Source organism: Cricetulus griseus, chromosome 9 (assembly GCF_003668045.3).
Source record: "Cricetulus griseus strain 17A/GY chromosome 9, alternate assembly CriGri-PICRH-1.0, whole genome shotgun sequence".
NCBI classification, from domain to species: domain Eukaryota; kingdom Metazoa; phylum Chordata; class Mammalia; order Rodentia; family Cricetidae; genus Cricetulus; species Cricetulus griseus.
The window spans coordinates 6,637,161-6,652,650 of record NC_048602.1 but is presented as its reverse complement, the minus strand read 5'-3'; the positions used below and the strand labels follow the sequence as shown (position 1 = coordinate 6,652,650).

The 15,490-nt window shown below is 55.2% G+C and overlaps 3 protein-coding genes across 13 annotated transcripts in view; 1 reads left to right on the top strand and 2 right to left on the bottom strand.

The window, feature by feature from the left end:
- Positions 1-76: 76 nt before the first annotated feature.
- On the top strand, positions 77-3,886 carry LOC113837212 (gametogenetin-like). Of its 3 annotated transcripts, none has more exons than XM_027430549.2 (3): positions 77-337; positions 1,113-3,071; positions 3,707-3,886. In XM_027430549.2, the coding sequence occupies exons 2-3, from the start codon at positions 1,132-1,134 to the stop codon at positions 3,822-3,824; spliced, it is 2,058 nt and encodes a 685-aa protein (XP_027286350.1). In that variant the 5' UTR covers positions 77-337; positions 1,113-1,131; the 3' UTR covers positions 3,825-3,886. The 3 variants fall into 3 exon arrangements, with proteins under 3 accessions (XP_027286350.1, XP_035305308.1, XP_027286349.1); XM_035449417.1 differs by having other exon boundaries at positions 77-503; XM_027430548.2 differs by having other exon boundaries at positions 77-3,071.
- Positions 3,887-4,537: 651 nt separating this feature from the next.
- On the bottom strand, positions 4,538-10,585 carry Psmd8 (proteasome 26S subunit, non-ATPase 8). The gene is made up of 8 exons (XM_027430550.2): positions 10,477-10,585; positions 9,879-10,333; positions 8,722-8,794; positions 8,510-8,612; positions 6,947-7,112; positions 6,124-6,224; positions 5,522-5,633; positions 4,538-4,756 (listed from the first exon to the last, which is right to left on the bottom strand). Exons 1-8 carry the CDS (start codon positions 10,583-10,585, stop codon positions 4,619-4,621), a joined length of 1,257 nt encoding a protein of 418 aa, XP_027286351.2. The 3' UTR covers positions 4,538-4,618.
- Positions 10,586-13,163: 2,578 nt separating this feature from the next.
- Catsperg (cation channel sperm associated auxiliary subunit gamma) overlaps positions 13,164-15,490 on the bottom strand; it is a 31,510-nt gene continuing 29,183 nt past the window's right edge. For all 9 annotated transcript variants that reach the window (XM_027430551.2, XM_035449430.1, XM_035449425.1 and 6 more), the window contains 3 exons: positions 13,856-13,948; positions 13,647-13,746; positions 13,164-13,552 (listed from right to left, as the gene is read on the bottom strand). In XM_027430551.2, coding sequence (XP_027286352.1) covers positions 13,307-13,552; positions 13,647-13,746; positions 13,856-13,948 — 439 coding nt within the window. In that variant the 3' untranslated portion in view covers positions 13,164-13,306. The remainder of the gene's footprint in view (positions 13,553-13,646; positions 13,747-13,855; positions 13,949-15,490) is intronic.

The following is a 15,490-nucleotide window of genomic DNA, read 5'->3' as shown; positions in this document are numbered from 1 at the left end:
TCGCAATGGGCGGGGTCCGGGGAGGGACTTAACGGAGAGGGGCGGGGCACTGTCAAGGGGTGGGGCATAAGGCGAAGGGGTTTGCACACCCGGTGGACACCCGAGTATTTCTAAGGGTGATCTAGGTTCGAAGGGCCGAGCTCAAACTGGTCCACGGGTGGGGGCGTGGCCTCGAGCTCTGGGTGTGGCCTAGATCTCGGGGGTCGTCCTCGCTGTCTCGCCCACTTGCCTTCACCCGCACACCCGTTCTTTTCGGTTATTTTCTGCTACGGCCGTTCCCCGCCCTGCCCTGGGTCCACGGGGCCGTGGTCTGATCTTTGGTCGGCTGTAGGAGTCGGTGAGTGGGGTCTACCGAGCGGCGAGCCGGGGCGGAGCTTGAGGAAAGGGGGTGGAGCCTAAGTTAAGAGCTGTCACAAACGCCGAGCGGGAAAAGTTTAGGCGGCTTGAGGATTTGCTGCTGGCTGAGAAGCGGGAGGGATCCCAATGATCGACCGAGGGAGACGGTGGGTGATCGCAGGGAGGGCTGGGACCGAAGGCCTGGGATTAGCCAGACCGCGGTCCTCTGTATTTATTTGTCAGGCAGGAGCCGACCGGACGGACCCCGGTGGGGGCGGGGTGAGGATGCGGCCCGGTTCTCTGACAATCGGGGGCGGGGCTTAGGCCCCCCCCCCGGGACCTGGTTAGAGCGGGAGGGTGGTGGAAGCCTGGATTCCTTGCTGGCTTCTGGGCATAACGACCATCGTTACCGGTGTGGTTGAAAAGTCAACAAGGAGGCTGGCGAGGACCGATCCCTGAGGCCTGGAGAGGCCGGGCGGGCGTGGCCGGAGTGGTTAGGGATGTGATCTGAGCAGCCGAGGAGTCAGGGTCAGCAGCCCCCTTAGTACGTTAAGAAGTTGGGCTCCGAGAGTAAGAACCGCGGCTCTGCGAGCCTGGGGAAGTGGGCGTGGCCATGACGAGCCGGAGAGCCGGAGACTTAAATAGGGGACGGGGGGCCGAGGGGACACTGAGGGACCGGGCAGACCGATGCAGGCAGGGGCGGTGCCGGAACAGCCTGAGCCGTGGAGTCCCCGCAGAGCCCGCCGCCTGACTGCTGCAAGTTTATTTAACCGCAGTCTCCGACCTCCGTCGAAAATGGGGAACGTGCAGTCGGAGCCTTCCGCGGGCGGGGGCTCCCGGAAAGAGCAGGCCTCAGACCGCGCATCCGACTCCCGCAGGACGCCTCTGGTGGAGCCCGAGGTGACCCCCTCATCCCCAGCCATGCGCCTGGCTCGAGGGCTGGGCGTCTGGTTCCCTGGCAGTTCCGGGCCCCCGGGACTCCTGATACCCCCGGAGCCCCAGGCCTCACCCTCGCCCCTGCCCCTGACCTTAGAACTGCCCTCGCCAGTGACACCCCCTCCAGAGGAGGCGGCTACGGCGACGGTCTCCACACCACCCCCGCCCCCCGTGGGGACCCTGCTGCCCGCGCCCTCTAAGTGGCGAAAGCCCACGGGCACGGCAGTGCCTCGGATCCGCGGCCTGCTGGAGGCGAGCCATCGCGGTCAGGGTGATCCTCCGAGCCTCCGCCCGCTGCCACCGCTGCCCCGGCAACTGGCCGAGAAAGAACCGGTCCCGAGGGCCCCAGCCCCACCTCCGACGCTGCTGGAGCCTCGGAAGCAGCTGTCGCCAGCACCACCTCCTCCTCCTCCTCCTCCACCTCCTCCTCCTCCTCCTCCGCCGCCGCCGCCGCCGCCGCCTGGCGACCAGCAGCCCCCGAGCCGCAGGCTCGCTCCGGCCTCGTCGGCCAGCAGCCCCACAGAAAGCCAGGTCAGACACGGCGGCGAGGGTCAGGCGGCCGGGGGAGCTCGCGGAGAGGGGGAGATGGCTCGGTCTGCTACTTCCGAGTCCGGCCTGAGCCTGCTGTGTAAAGTCACCTTCAAGTCGGGGCCCCACTTGTGCCCCCCGGCGGCCCCGGGCCCCTTGCCCCCCAGAGCCTCACCTGGGGCCGGCGGCGGCGGCGCCGGCGGAGGACTGTTTGCCTCTTCGGGAGCCATCTCTTATGCGGAGGTCCTGAAGCAAGGGCCCCAGCCTCCCGGAGCCACTCGGCCCTCGGGAGAGGCCCCGCGTACAGCTCAGGAAACCGAGGGCGGTGATGGAGATTGTGAAGGCTGCTCTGGTCCCCCTTCGGCGCCTGCTCCCCTTGCCCGAGCTCTACCACCACCCCCTTACACCACCTTCCCAGGTTCAAAGCCCAAATTCGACTGGGTGAGCCCTCCCGATGGCACTGAACGGCACTTCCGATTCAACGGGGCAGTCGGGGGAATCGGGGCACCCCGACGGCGCACAACCACGCTCTCAGGGCCTTGGGGCTCCCCTCCACCAAGGTCAGGTCAGACGCATCCAGCTTCAGGGCCCCGCAGGCCCACACCTGCCTTGCTGGCACCACCCATGTTCATCTTCCCAGCGCCCACCAACGGCGAGCCTGTCCGCCCAGTGCCTCCAGGTCCGCAGCAGACACCTCCGTTGCCACCGCCACCGCCCACACCACCAACCACTCCACCGCCGGTGCCGGTGCCGCCGCCCACACCGCAGCCACCAGCACTTCCGAGGACGCCGATACTGGTGGCCCCCACACCTGTCCCAGACCCTGACCACTTGGAGCCAGCCTCGGCCCCCACTCCTGCCCCCACTCTGCCTCCCACGGTGGCTGCCGACCAGGCCCCGCCCCCTCCCCCGCCTCCAGCACCCGCTCGGGCCACATCCCCAGCTCCAGCAACCACCACCGCTGAGCCGGCACCGCCAGTGCCCCAGCCCACCAAGATTCGTACACGCAAGAACAAAGGTCCCCGGGCGGCCCGGGGTGTGATCCGTGAAGAGGCTGTATCTGGAGACGGTCCTCGAGAACTGACTGCGACTCCGGGGGCTGACAGCAGCAGCGTAGGGGGTAGCAGCAGCGGGCCCGCCACAGCTGGGGCACCTAGCAAGGGTGCAGTGCGCCACTGGCCGCCTTTCGAGGTGCTTAATTCTTGTCCCTGCAAGTGCTACTGCCGCCATCAACCCCGTCACCGACGCCTGCCACGCAACGTGTCTGCCTGGTGAGGGAGATGAGTAGAGGGCACACTCCCAAGTCCAGCACCCATTTTCCCTGGATAGAATAAGATCCAACGCTTTGGCATCCTGACCATAGGCTGACCCTTGGTCCCCAACTCTGTAGCCTTCCCGTTGGTCTGACCCTATTCTGCCTTAACCCTGTCCCTAAGGGCACTAGGGTCCAGCCCCAAGTTTATTTTCAGAGATAGGGACAGAAGCAACTGTCTCTCTGGAACCTGGGGTGGAGTAAATAATAGGTCCCCGACTTTCCTGGGCCCAGTGAAATCTCCACCTTCCATACCTTTTCCTAAGCCCTACACACACCTACTCGGGAGGGACCCAAGGCTTTGGCAACTAGAAGGTAGAGGCCTCAGCCTTTGGCTACAAAGGTTACTGTCCCATCAGGGGACACTGCCCAGGGATTTTGTTGCCACACCTAAGCCTAGCTATGGACAAAATCCTGCCTTGGCCTCCTTTGGGGGTTAGCTAGGGCTCATCACACTCCTTCCTATTGCACGTGGATGTACCTCTGCCCCAAATGCCCTGGAGAACCTTAGGACAGGGCTGTCTTTATGCCCATGGGGAAAGTGAAGCCCAGAAAGCCCCACAGATAGATACTGTCAATTCTTCCTTCTCCCAGGCTGAGTACACCCACCAACCACCTGAGTGAGCCGCCCTGGGTGGCCACTGTCAAGCTGGCTGGCTCCCTAGTAGCTGGCCTGGAGCGCTACGACTTGCAGGCCACCCATTCCAACTGAGTGCGATCTGCCCAGCACCCTCTGCCTCACCTTCCTTGCCAATAAAGTACCCAGTCTACACAGCTTGCCTGGCTGTCTTAGTTACCACCTGGGAAGCTGAGGTGCAGAGAGAGCAGAGCGAGGCCTCCTTTAAAGAACCAACTCCTGTGCATACCAAGTCAAAGCGGCAAGATGCCAGTGAGCATCCACACTTAGGCCCAGGGGCAGGGTCTTGTCCCCTTTATACCACCAACGCTGTGGCTGAGCCAAAGTCACAGGTCACTCTGGAGCAACAGTGAGGATAACCAACTGGGCGGCTCTCTTGAAAACCCAACAGGTAGCTTGGCCAGACTTGGACTTCTTAAAGAACTTCAAAGCAGGAAACAGTCTAAGTCAGTGTTGGCTCAACATCAGGTCCCATACCGTGTGTTATGGAGGGCACAAATGGAGCCCACAGACAAGGCCAGTTTCACATGGCATTTCAAAAATTATTTAATCCATGGCCAACAATTATTAAAAATTGACACACGGGGCTTCACTGAGAAAAATCTAGTCCCCTAGCCCAGCACCACAATGTATCCACAGCTGGCTATGAGTCCCTCAGTCTGGGCCTGTGCTCTCCTGTGGGCCACTTAAAACTCAGCCATGGCCACTGGGTAACACATACCCAGGAGGCCCAAAGGCCCCCAAACTCTCAACTATCTCCCACCGTTCCACGGGGAGACTAGGGCCCATAAGAGGTTAATCCGCCTTTATTGAAGGCCAGCCTATACTGGGTTTGTTGGACTAGTCATGTCCACCTCCCCGGCCGAGGCTCAGACAATCATCTCCAGCTGCCGGGCATACTCGATGACCTGTTTGGCCAGCTCAGTGGAGGGGATGGTGGTGTCTTCTGGCTTTTGCTGCTGGCTGGCAAAGCTGTAGTAGTTGTTAGGTCCCAGGACCCAACCTCGCTGAAGGAAGAAAGAGAGAGATCAGAAGTAAGTGGGTGATCCAACAGGCTGTTCCCCACCCCATGTATACCATGGCTCCTTTCTTCACAGAGTAACTAGAGGCAAGGAATGGCACCCCATGTTTGAGATGGGTACCATAATCGTGCTCCTCTATGACTAAAGCCTCTGAGCAATGAAAATAGTATTTGGTCTGCAGTAAGTAGTGAATAGCTGTCACCATCACATCTCAAATTCATCCCTTTGCTCTTGAGCCTGGTGTCTCAGGCCACTTAGCTAGCCTGACAGCTTCACAGTCTGCTCTTGACTCTTCTGCTTCCTGGACACCAAGGTCAGTATGCAGCATGAGTCAGCTTCTCCCCGGGGCACTGCTCCTACTCAAATGTTCTACACCAAAGAAAACAGTCTTATGGGACAAGTTGCTTCTAAGGAATTCTGCTAAGGGCAAACCTAATATGCAGAGCACCCTTGGACCTGATGCTAAGCTCCATGCATATAACTCTAGCCACCACCTACAGAAAGGCTAGCAAGCTCAGAGAGGCTGGACCATTTGTCTGAGGTCTCACAACTGGATCTAGCTGTAGGCAGTCTTTATTCTCCTAGAGTCCCTCAGACAACCCAATCTGTGTCCCCCCAAACTATTCACACTGTATATTAACACTGTGTTCTCCAGATTACCCACACTGTGTATTGACACTGTCGAGACAAGGTACAATACTCTCTATTTCCCAACCCCAATCCATAGTCCCTGTCCCACACCCCAGCCACCTTCTTGGCATAGTCTGTCATCTTTTTGGGTGTGTTGAAGAAGAGAATCCGGGTAGCCTCAGCGAAAAGGATTTTCTCATAGGCCTTCTCAATGCATCCTGCAATTTCATCCCTGTGGGAAGGTGACAGTTCTCACTACGGAGCAGACAACCTCCCAGACCCTGCCCTCCTGGGAGCCACAGCTCAGGCTATGAGGGAGTCTTCAAATAGGGGTAGGGGCTTCACAAGAGCACAGCACCCTTAGAGTCTGGAGGAGGTTTCTGCATGCATGAAGAAGAGTGTCTGTCTACACGCTGAAGCACAGGTTCCGTCCCCAGCACCATATAAATCCAGGTGTGGGGGTGCATGTCTGTACTCCCAGCACTTGGGAGGTGGAGGCAGGAGGATCAGGTTCACAGCCACTGTCAGCTACATGAAACCCTTTCTCAATAGCCCTACCTCCCAAAACAGGTGTCCCGGCGGGGAGGACAGCTCAGCAGAGCAGTAGAGGGGCTCACTTAGTTTGCACAGGGCTCTGATTATACCCTGGGGGGGGGGGTGAGATCCCCTATGAAAAACACAGGAATTGTCAGGGTGGTATCAGGGACCCAGCCCCCACATACCTGATAGTATCCAGCAGGATGTCAATGAAGAAAGTATAGCTTTCAGCGGGGATGTTTCCCTTGGCCAGGAACACCTTGTTGTAGCTACCCTCCATCAGGTACTGCCAAAGCCAGAGAAGAGAAAGAGGATGAAGGGAGCACAGGGGCTTCCCTGCTCTCTCGGTGCCTCCTGATCCCTGCTCTAACAACACCCTTGCCACACAGCCCACCCATTCCCTGTACATCGGGCTCCTCCTCGTCTACAAAGCCTTACCTGGCTTACACACACACCCTTGCAGCCTACTCTGGGCTGGCATTCTCCAGTTAGAAGGGAAGGCAGGCGTATCAAGCCCAGCTCCCAGTCTACACACATCTAAACGGCTGCTCCTACCTGCCACTCTGCCTCCCCTTCCCACAGTAAATCCTCTGGAGGCCCCAGCTCCCGACACCACTTCCTAACAGCTCCCAAGGCTCTCCCCTAGCCTTATCCCCTCGTTCCTTTAACTTCTTTGCTGTCCCTCAGATATGGCAGAAAGGTTTGAGCCTCAGGACACAGGCAGCCTCTTCCAGATGACCTCTTAGCCCTGTCAGATCCTCACCGAGCCCTCCCACACACAACACAGGTGACTCATTCTTGTGGTACCCAATGCTTCCTCTCCTCACTGTCTCAAGATTAGGGGTTTTACCTGTTTAAACTACCCGAGTACCTGGCACAGATCTATTTTTATTTGCTGGTTCAATGAGTTGGTAGGTTGAACCCTGACCATTCCTCCAGGAAGCCCTCAAGGTCTGAACTGACACTACCCACTTCAGCCAGGTTCTCCCTTCCCCTGCCCATCCTCACTTGTTCGAGGGACACAGGGTGCTTGATATAGACATTGGTCTGGATGTCCTTGGCAGGCAAGCGTTCTAATTCTGTATGGAACTCCGCCACTCGGTTCTGGGAGAGCAGGAAGAGGAGGTTCAGGCCCAGGAGCTGGTGCATGTAGGCTGACTCAGGTAACTGCTCCCTGAAAACCGGGAGGGAGGGAACAAGGGTTAGTAGGTCCTGGGAACCTAACCAAGTGCCTCATCTACTTTCCAGAATCCTTACAACTACTTGTAGGAGTTCAGACAAGTGATGTACAGAGAGGCAAGAAAAGCCGCAAGTCACACGGACCAAGCAAGGTACCTCAATGCATGGTTTCCTATCTCTTAAACAGTTGTTACTAAGTGCCCACACCACAAGTGAGTCCAATGGCCTAACCTAGGTATAAACTCCTAACAACAGCATCCAGAGATTAGGCACTCAGTCAGTAGAAAGTCTCCCTAGCATGAACACCACCTCAGGTCTGATCCCAACACTGCATGAACCAGATATGGGGGTGCACATCTGCAATTCCAGCTACTGGGAAGTAGAACCAGGAGTATCAGAAGTTCGAGATCATCCTGGGCTACACAGAGTTCTCAGCCAGCTCGGGGAACAGAAGACACAGTCTTCAAAAAACAACAGCTAGGTGTGGTGGCCCATGCCTTTTACACCAACACTCAGGAGGCAGAGGCAGGATGACAATATATTTAAGGACAGCTTGAACTATGTAGCAAAACAAGCAGTAGTGGCACACGCCTTTAATCCCAGCATTTGGAAGGCACAGGCATCTTTCTGAGTTCCAGGACAGCCAGGCTACACAGAGAAACTCTGTGTCAAGAAAACCAAAACCAAACCAAACAGGGAAAAAAAAAAAATCAAAAAACAAAACAAAACAAAAACTAACATAACAAACAAACCAGCAGGGGGCAGCACTACCTATAATCTCCAAGCAAAGGCAGGTGTACTACCTTGAAACTTGTCTCAAAACAAAACTACCAAATAGTGATGCAAAATAGCATCCTATTGGCTGCTATAGGTGGTATGTCAGTTATTGGAGTCAAGAATACAGCCTAGTAGATGACAGGTAACACGTAGCCACACTGAGTAGAGGGAACGTAGTGTAAGGATCAGGAAAAACAGATTGGAGGGGCTAAGGAATAGTTCAGCAGTGAAGAGGTCATCACTTGCAGAAGTCCTGAGTTCAATTCCCAGCAGCCACATGGCGGCTCACAGCCATCTATAATGGCATCTGATGCCCTCTTCTGATGTGCAGACATACATGGAGAGCACCCATATACGTGAAAATACATAAATAAATCTTTAAGAAAAAGGAAAACTGGTTAGAAACGTACAGAAACGGACCACACAAACCAAGCAGACTACGTAAACCGGGTCCCAAGACTTCCAAGTCAATCCCGTGACCCTCCAGGTTCTTGGGACAGAGGTAGGAACAGCAACGGTTCCCAGGCGATGAAGCCAACAGGAGGGACCCAGAGGTAAATGAACTACCAAGAAACCACCCCGATCCAACCCCTTCCCTGGAGGGCCCAACCTCACTTGTAATCAAAGTAGTAGCATTTGAGCTGGGCCATGTAGCGCTCGAAGGAGGGGATGTCCTTACATAGGATGCTCCACTGGGCCCCGATCTCCAGTATGTCACCTGTTAGCAAGGAGGTGGTTCTGAGGTGGTGACTGGAATCCCCCTCCTGGGATCATCACTACCGTCACCCGCACCCATCACCCTCCCTCCACCAACCAGTGACACTCACGGGCCAGAATGAGCTGCTGTTTGGTCAGTTTGGTCCCTGTGGTTGGCAGGAAATTGAGCTCCAGCAGAACCAGCTGAGGGGGAAGGAATGAACATGAGACTGCAAACACAGGCTACCCACTTTCATCTGGACTGTGATGTTTCCACTCGGAGAACGGAGCTTCCGGGCACCCTTGCTCATACAGCAGCCATGAGCATGAAGGGGGTCAGTCCTGGTCGATCACTTAGCCTAAGGCGCTATTGGATCACCTCATTTTACAACGAGGGGCTTCATGGGTAAACAGGAGGCACTCATGGGGTGGGGAAGACACGGATGACCTCAATTCTTTCTGTTGTTATTTTTGGCTTGTTTGGGGTTTCTGTTTTGTTTGAGACAGGATCTCCCTCTGCAGGCCAGTCTGGCCTAGAACTGGAGATCCTAGTGTCAGCCTCCCAACTGCTAAGACTCCAAGTGTGGAACATCTCATGCCCTGCTAGGATACTCAGTTCTGCCAAGACCTTCCCCCACCACTCTCTGCCTGAGGAGGGGTAACTAGGGTGGGCCCCAAATCTATGTCAAGGAGTGTGAGGCACTAATCCCCCCCCCCCCCCCGCAATCCAGCCCAGACACCATTCCCTAGTAAAGCTGGGGACCTAATACGTATCTATTTTGCTGTTGCTGTTTGGTTACTTATGAATAACAACAGTTAGTTTTTTGAGATGAGGCCTCGCTAGATGTAACCCTAGCCGTTCCCTTCAACTTGCTGCTGGAGACCGGGCTGGGCCTTCCGCACATCTGAACACGTTTTACAGTCGGGACTTTATGCTCTCCGGGGGCCCCCAAACTGCTTGCTCGCCCCACCGCGGGCCTCGGCTCGGTCTCTGGCACACAATTTATTCAGAACCTCACGGTCGGTCGTCTCAACCTCGCTCGCTGGCGTCCGGTTCCATCCCTGGCCCCTCCAAAGGCCCGAGGTGGGGACCAACCGCCTCTCTCATCGGAGTCGGGCAAAGCCAGGGTCTCCATCAGTCTCCATCGCCGCCGCCACCGCCGCCGCCCCCGGGGCCGCGTGTGTCGGGTGTGTCCCAGCCTCACTCGCTCTCTGCTCGCCCGCTCGCCCGCTCGCCCGCTCGCCCGGAGCTCCGGTGGCCGTCCCTGCCTCCCCCCTCCCTCCCTACCTTCAGACGGCCCAGCTCTTCGCCGCACTTGCTGAGGTTCGGGCTCTTGCGGTTCCACTCGTCCTTGAGATGCTCGTACATGCCGGCCGCCGCCTGCAAGATCGCGCCCGAAGTGCCCGCGGGCCCCGAGCTCGCGACGCCGCCGGGCGCCCCGCTCACCGCCGCCGCCGCCGCCATCTTCCGTGACGCGGCAAACCGCCGACCTGACTTACGGCAGCGCCGCCTCCCGGCACGGGCCTCCCGGCGGAAATGAAGCCGGGAGGCGGCGCCCGAAGCCGGGGGCGGGGCTACGGCCGCCAGCCTCTGCCTGCCGCGCGCCGCCGCCGCCGCCGCGGGAGGAGCGCCGCCCTTGCCGCCGCCCTTGCAGCAGCCCTTGCTGCTGCCGCCGCCGCTCTCCCCGGGGCGCCCCCCCCCCAGCCCCCGAGGGACATGGCCGGGCTCCGCCTCTGCTGTCACTCAAACCGGGGGGGGGGGAGGAAGAACGGAAGTGGTCGGTTTGCTCCAACCGAAAAGGACGCCCGCCAAGCCCCGCCCACTCCCGGAGTCAACATGGCCACCCCGGCTTCAAGCCCGTGGGAGTGCCCTCTTAAGGGTATACCGCCCGCAGGCCGAGAGGTGGCGCCGCGGAGCCGTTTGGAAAGCGATCGAGGGCCACCGCTGAAGGCAGGCGGGCAGGCAGGCTCTGAGAGGACTGGCGGGCGTGGCATTTAAAGCCAGGTCCCTCCGTTTACATCAGAGCATCCGTCCTCCACACTGCATTTTTTTTTTTCTGAGTTTAGAAATTAAAATATAATTATGGAAGCCGGGCATTGAGGCCCGTTTGCTCTATACCAAGAGTTCCAGCACAGCCAGGATTACATTGAGAAAAACTGTCTCAAAAAAAAAAAAAAAAACAAACAAAAAAAAAAAACAAAAAAAAAAAACAGGGGCTGGAGAGATGGCTCAGAGGTTAAGAGCACTGGCTGCTCTTCCAGAGGTCCTGAGTTCAATTCCCAGCAACCACATGGTGGCTCACAACCATCCGTTATGAGATCTGGTGCCCTCTTCTGGTGTGCAGATATACATGGAAGCAGAATGTTGTAAACATAATAAAATCTTTAAAAAAAGAAAAATAGTAAGCATTAGGGTAACATTGGCCACGTGACTGCCTTAAACTATCTCTGCCACTGCCCTGTAATCGGTACAGTGGTGACCTTATGATTCAAATCCATATCATCAGAATGACAATACGACTTTGGGCTGAACTTGTAGAACCCTGGTTCCTTGGTTCTCTGGACCATATGACGTGTAAAATTGCAGCCCCAGGGGGTGAGGCTGGAAGTCTTGGGGTGAGTGTCCACATTCAGAGGGGGAAACGACAGGGAAACAGAAGGAGACTTCTGCAGACCCTGAAAGTGTGGTAGGGAAAGCGGGAATCTCAGACTTTGGAAGATGGAGGTAGAAGGATCATGGTTTCAAGGTCATCCTTCAGTTACATGACCAGTTCAAGGCCAACCTGAAAGGGGAGAGAGAGGGAGAGGGAGAGAGAGGGAGAGAGAGAGAGAGAGAGAGGGAGAGAGAGAGACAGAGAGAGAGAGCGAGCAGTGGAGGCATGTGTTCATGAAGCAGGAACAAGAGAAGCAACTCCAAGTTTGAGGGCAGCTTGGTCTACTTAGTGGGTTCTGTTACACAGAGACAGGAGGAGGAAGAGAAGAAGGAGAAGAATGAATTTTTAAAAAGTAGATGCATTGGAATGGCTCATGGTAAACACACTTACCACCAAGCATGATAACTTTCGATGGAATTTTGAAACTCACATGATAAGAATCTGTGACTGAGTTGTTCTCTGACCCCCCACGTGCATGCTGGGGCATGTGTGCCCTTCTAATACACATGAATGAGTGTCATGAAATAGAAATCAACCACATAAATTACCACTTCTGTGTAGAATACTCAAGCACAGGTTTTACTGCTTGCAACTAGTACAAAATAATTTCACTGGGGCTGGAGAGATGGTTCAGTGGTTAGGAGCCCTGGCTGCTCTTCCAGAAGAGGCAGGTTCAATTCTCAGCACCCACATGGCAGCTCACAACTGTCTGTAATTTCAGCTCCAGGGGGTCTGACACCTTCACACCAATGCACATAAAATAAAGCTACGTAAATGATTTTTTTAAACACACAAAATCCTTTCATTGCCCACAAGTCACTAGATAAACACTGGCACTCAAAATATATATACTGGTGGGGGCTGAAGAGATGGCTCAGCAGTCAAGATCACTGGCTGCTCTTCCAGGGGACTTGAGTTCAATTCCCAGCATCCACATGGCAGCTCACAATTCTCTGTAACTCTAGGTCCAGGGGATCTTACACCTTCACACTAATGCACATAAAATACAGCTAAATAATTAAACACACACACACACACACACACACACACACACACACACACACAGGCTGTTACAACCAGGGCACCAAATTATCAGAGTATTCTGCAGCCCACAGAGAGAGAACCCAGATAGTAGAGGACCCTGAGGCATGAGAGGGGCTGAGCTGCTGTGTGGATATTCAGCTCGACCTGGATGCAGCCAGCTGGAATGATGTCAGCTGTAATTGCCTGTCCTCTTACAGTCATCCTAAATAGTTTCTCGGCAAAATCAAACAGAGTGGAACTTGAAGCTGTCCAGCTGCCTCCCAGCACCAGTACTGGGAACATGCTTGACTTTTTAAATCATTTATGGTTTAAAGGATCTCTCTCTCCTAGTCCAAGTTAACCTGGAAGTCCCTGAGTGACCCAGATGGACCTCAAACTCAGAATGTTCCTGCTCCCTCGGGCTCCTAAGTGGTCAGATGACAGTTTGAGCCACCACACAAGGTGGCATCGTCTTCTTGTTTGCTCTGATGGGTTTCTGTTTTGTTTTGTTTGAGACAGGGTCTTTGTAGATCTGACTGACCTGGAACTTGCCAGTAGACCAAGAGCTCAGACTCAGAGCTCCACCTGCCTTGGCCTCCTCTGCTGGGATCAAAGACATTCACCTGGCTTACCTTCACACATTATTAACGTGTGTGTGTGTGTGTGTGTGTGTGTGTGTGTGTGTGTGTGTGTGTGTCCCACCCCCACCCCCATGCATGTAGGTCAGAAGACAGCTTCAAGGATTCAGCTTTACACCATGGAGTCCTGGGATGAAGCCCAAGCTCTCAGGCTCCGCAGTAGCTCCTTTGTCTGCTGTGCGTGGCTTCTGGTGTTTTCATGGTAATTACCATTGTACTGGTGCAAACCAAGCAACACATGAACCTTCCTGATCCGAGTTGATTCTGAAACAAGGCTTTATTTGGGTCTGAAGGAGGCTTGAACAATCTAGCAAACCAGAAAATCCTAGATAGGTGGCAGGCTACATTCCCACGAAGAGAGGCAGGTGTCTGAGGAACGGTACAGACGACCTCTTCTAGATTCAGGCCACCACTTCTTTCTTCACTATAGTTTCCTCTTTAGAACCTTCTTTGTAACTTTGCTCCGAGCCGGAGTGAGACTGGAAACTGAAGGCTGGGTTGGAGGTAGCGTATGTGTAGTAGGACTCTGAGGCCATGATGTTGTTAATCTTCCAGCGCAGCGAGATCCAGGCCCTCACGATGTGGGGCCACAGGAGGAGGAACAGGATGTAGAAGACCACCAGGCCCACGAGCAGGCTGATGGACACCTGCAGGAGCCGGACAGCAGCCATGGGTGCGCGGTGCTGGGCGGGCCCCGGCGGCCCCGCCCGCCCCGTAGGGACGCCTTTGACTGCCACTCACAATGACAATGAAGAGTGACCGCTTGCCGCTGAGCGGTAGTCCATGCATGTGCAGCACAAAGATGAGCTGGTAGTCACAGTATGTGCTCGTGTCGACTCCTCTGAGGAGGGAATGCAGTCCAGGAGTGGGTTAAGTCTGTGGGGCATCGTCCCATGGAACAATCTCAACCCCACCCCCACCCCACCCCCAGGCTATAATGCCTGGCTTACCTGTTGCTCACCAGCAACTTGAGGAAGAATTCAGGTGCAAAGATGTTCTGAGGGGTGATATCGTGGCATGGGGAGTTCTCTAAACAAAGCCACCTAGGAGTCCAAGTTTAGGCAGCTGTACCACTTACACTTCCGGGAAGCACCAGCCAAGTAACAACCAATCTCCTCCACCTTCTCCAGGGTATTGGTCCTGTTTGTAACCGCGGTGCTTTGAACTGAACTCGGGGCCTCATGCAAGCTAGGTGAAGACGCTACTGCCAGAGCCAAGTCCCGCCACCCTCAGCCCTTCAGATAGTGCGTTCCAGGCAGGCGTTCTCCCACTGACCTGCTTCACAGTCAAGTTAGGCCAGAGCACTCCCACCGAGTCACGCCCCCCCCCCCAGTCTGTAGCCTCCACCTTCTCCTGCCTACCCAATCCATTCAAACAGTGATGCTATCTGAGCACCTGCCGTGGAGGGCTGCTCACTCACTCTCTGGCTGCTGCCTCCCTGCCAAGTCACCCCCATGTTGGGCTGAGTACCTCCTGTGTACCACCTTCATCCCTCCATCTCCCAAGCTCGGTCTGAACACAAGCTAGGCACAAACTCTTCCCTTATTCCCCTTGACTATTGGTCAATAGCCCTGAACTACACAGGGACTTGGGGGTCAATTGGCAGATTTGTTCATTTGCTGCCTTGTGGTATCATGGTTTTCCTTTCATGGAATCAAACATGGTTACCACGCCCTTACATGCTAATGAACTCCTCTAGAGTTTGTTTTTTTATGCATCATTAACATCTCTATTTAACTGTCAATGAATGCTGACCATGCATTAATTTGTTCACTCTTGGCTTAAAAAAAAAAAAATTGTTACAGTGTGTCTATTCAGGGGCTGAGACAGGTCCTTTGGGAGACAGGGACAGCTTAGAATGATCAGGACCAAAATGTAAGGGTCAGGGGCAGGTGGGGAGGTGCACACAAAGAGTCAGTGTGGGAAAGGCATGAGGACGTCCAGAGGAGCCCACTGCCCATCCAAGAAAGGGCATGGTTAGCCGGGCATTGGTGGCACACGCCTTTAATCCCAGCACTCGGGAGGCAGAGGCAGGTGGATCTCTGAGTTTGAGGCCAGCCTGGTCTCCAGAGCGAGTGCCAGGACAGGCTCCAAAGCTACACAGAGAAACCCTGTCTCGAAAAACCAAAAAGAAAAAAAGAAAAAAGAAAGAAAGGGCATGGTTAAGCCTTCCTTAAGGGAGGAGCATGTGAGCCAAGGCCTGAAGACAGTAAGAGGCCCCAGGCCTCCAGGAGAGGCTCTGTATACAAAGGCTAGCCTCCTGGAGAAACACAAAGACAAATAATGTGACTATCTGGAGCTTCTCAGAGGCCACAATGGGCCAGAGGGATTGGGGGGCGGGGGGGCTTGTGCAAAGAGCATGTCCCCAAATTTCAGAAGGCAGAGTAGGACAGTCATAATTTTGAGATGAGGCAGGGTACATAGTGAGACTCTGTGTGAAACAAAACAAAACAAAACCAACAGGATGCTGGGGGTGTAGCTCAGTTGGTAGAATGCTTGCCTGGCACGCACTAAGCCTAGCACCCCATACACGGGTATAGTGAGCACACCTGTAATCCCAGAATTCCAGAGATGGAAGTGAGAGA

What these genes read in the sequence shown, in the direction of transcription:
- LOC113837212 (XM_027430548.2), top strand. Translation starts at nt 1,024, where the DNA reads ATGCAGGCAGGGGCGGTGCCGGAACAGCCTGAGCCGTGGAGTCCCCGC. An exon ending in CCACGCAACGTGTCTGCCTG is followed by an intron (nt 3,072 to 3,706) that starts GTGAGGGAGATG and finishes TCCTTCTCCCAG; the next exon opens with GCTGAGTACACCCACCAACC.
- Psmd8 (XM_027430550.2), bottom strand. Translation starts at nt 10,585, where the DNA reads ATGCCACGCCCGCCAGTCCTCTCAGAGCCTGCCTGCCCGCCTGCCTTC. An exon ending in CACCTCTCGGCCTGCGGGCG is followed by an intron (nt 10,334 to 10,476) that starts GTATACCCTTAA and finishes CCCCGGTTTGAG; the next exon opens with TGACAGCAGAGGCGGAGCCC. An exon ending in ACCCTGTGTCCCTCGAACAA is followed by an intron (nt 6,225 to 6,946) that starts GTGAGGATGGGC and finishes TGGCTTTGGCAG; the next exon opens with TACCTGATGGAGGGTAGCTA.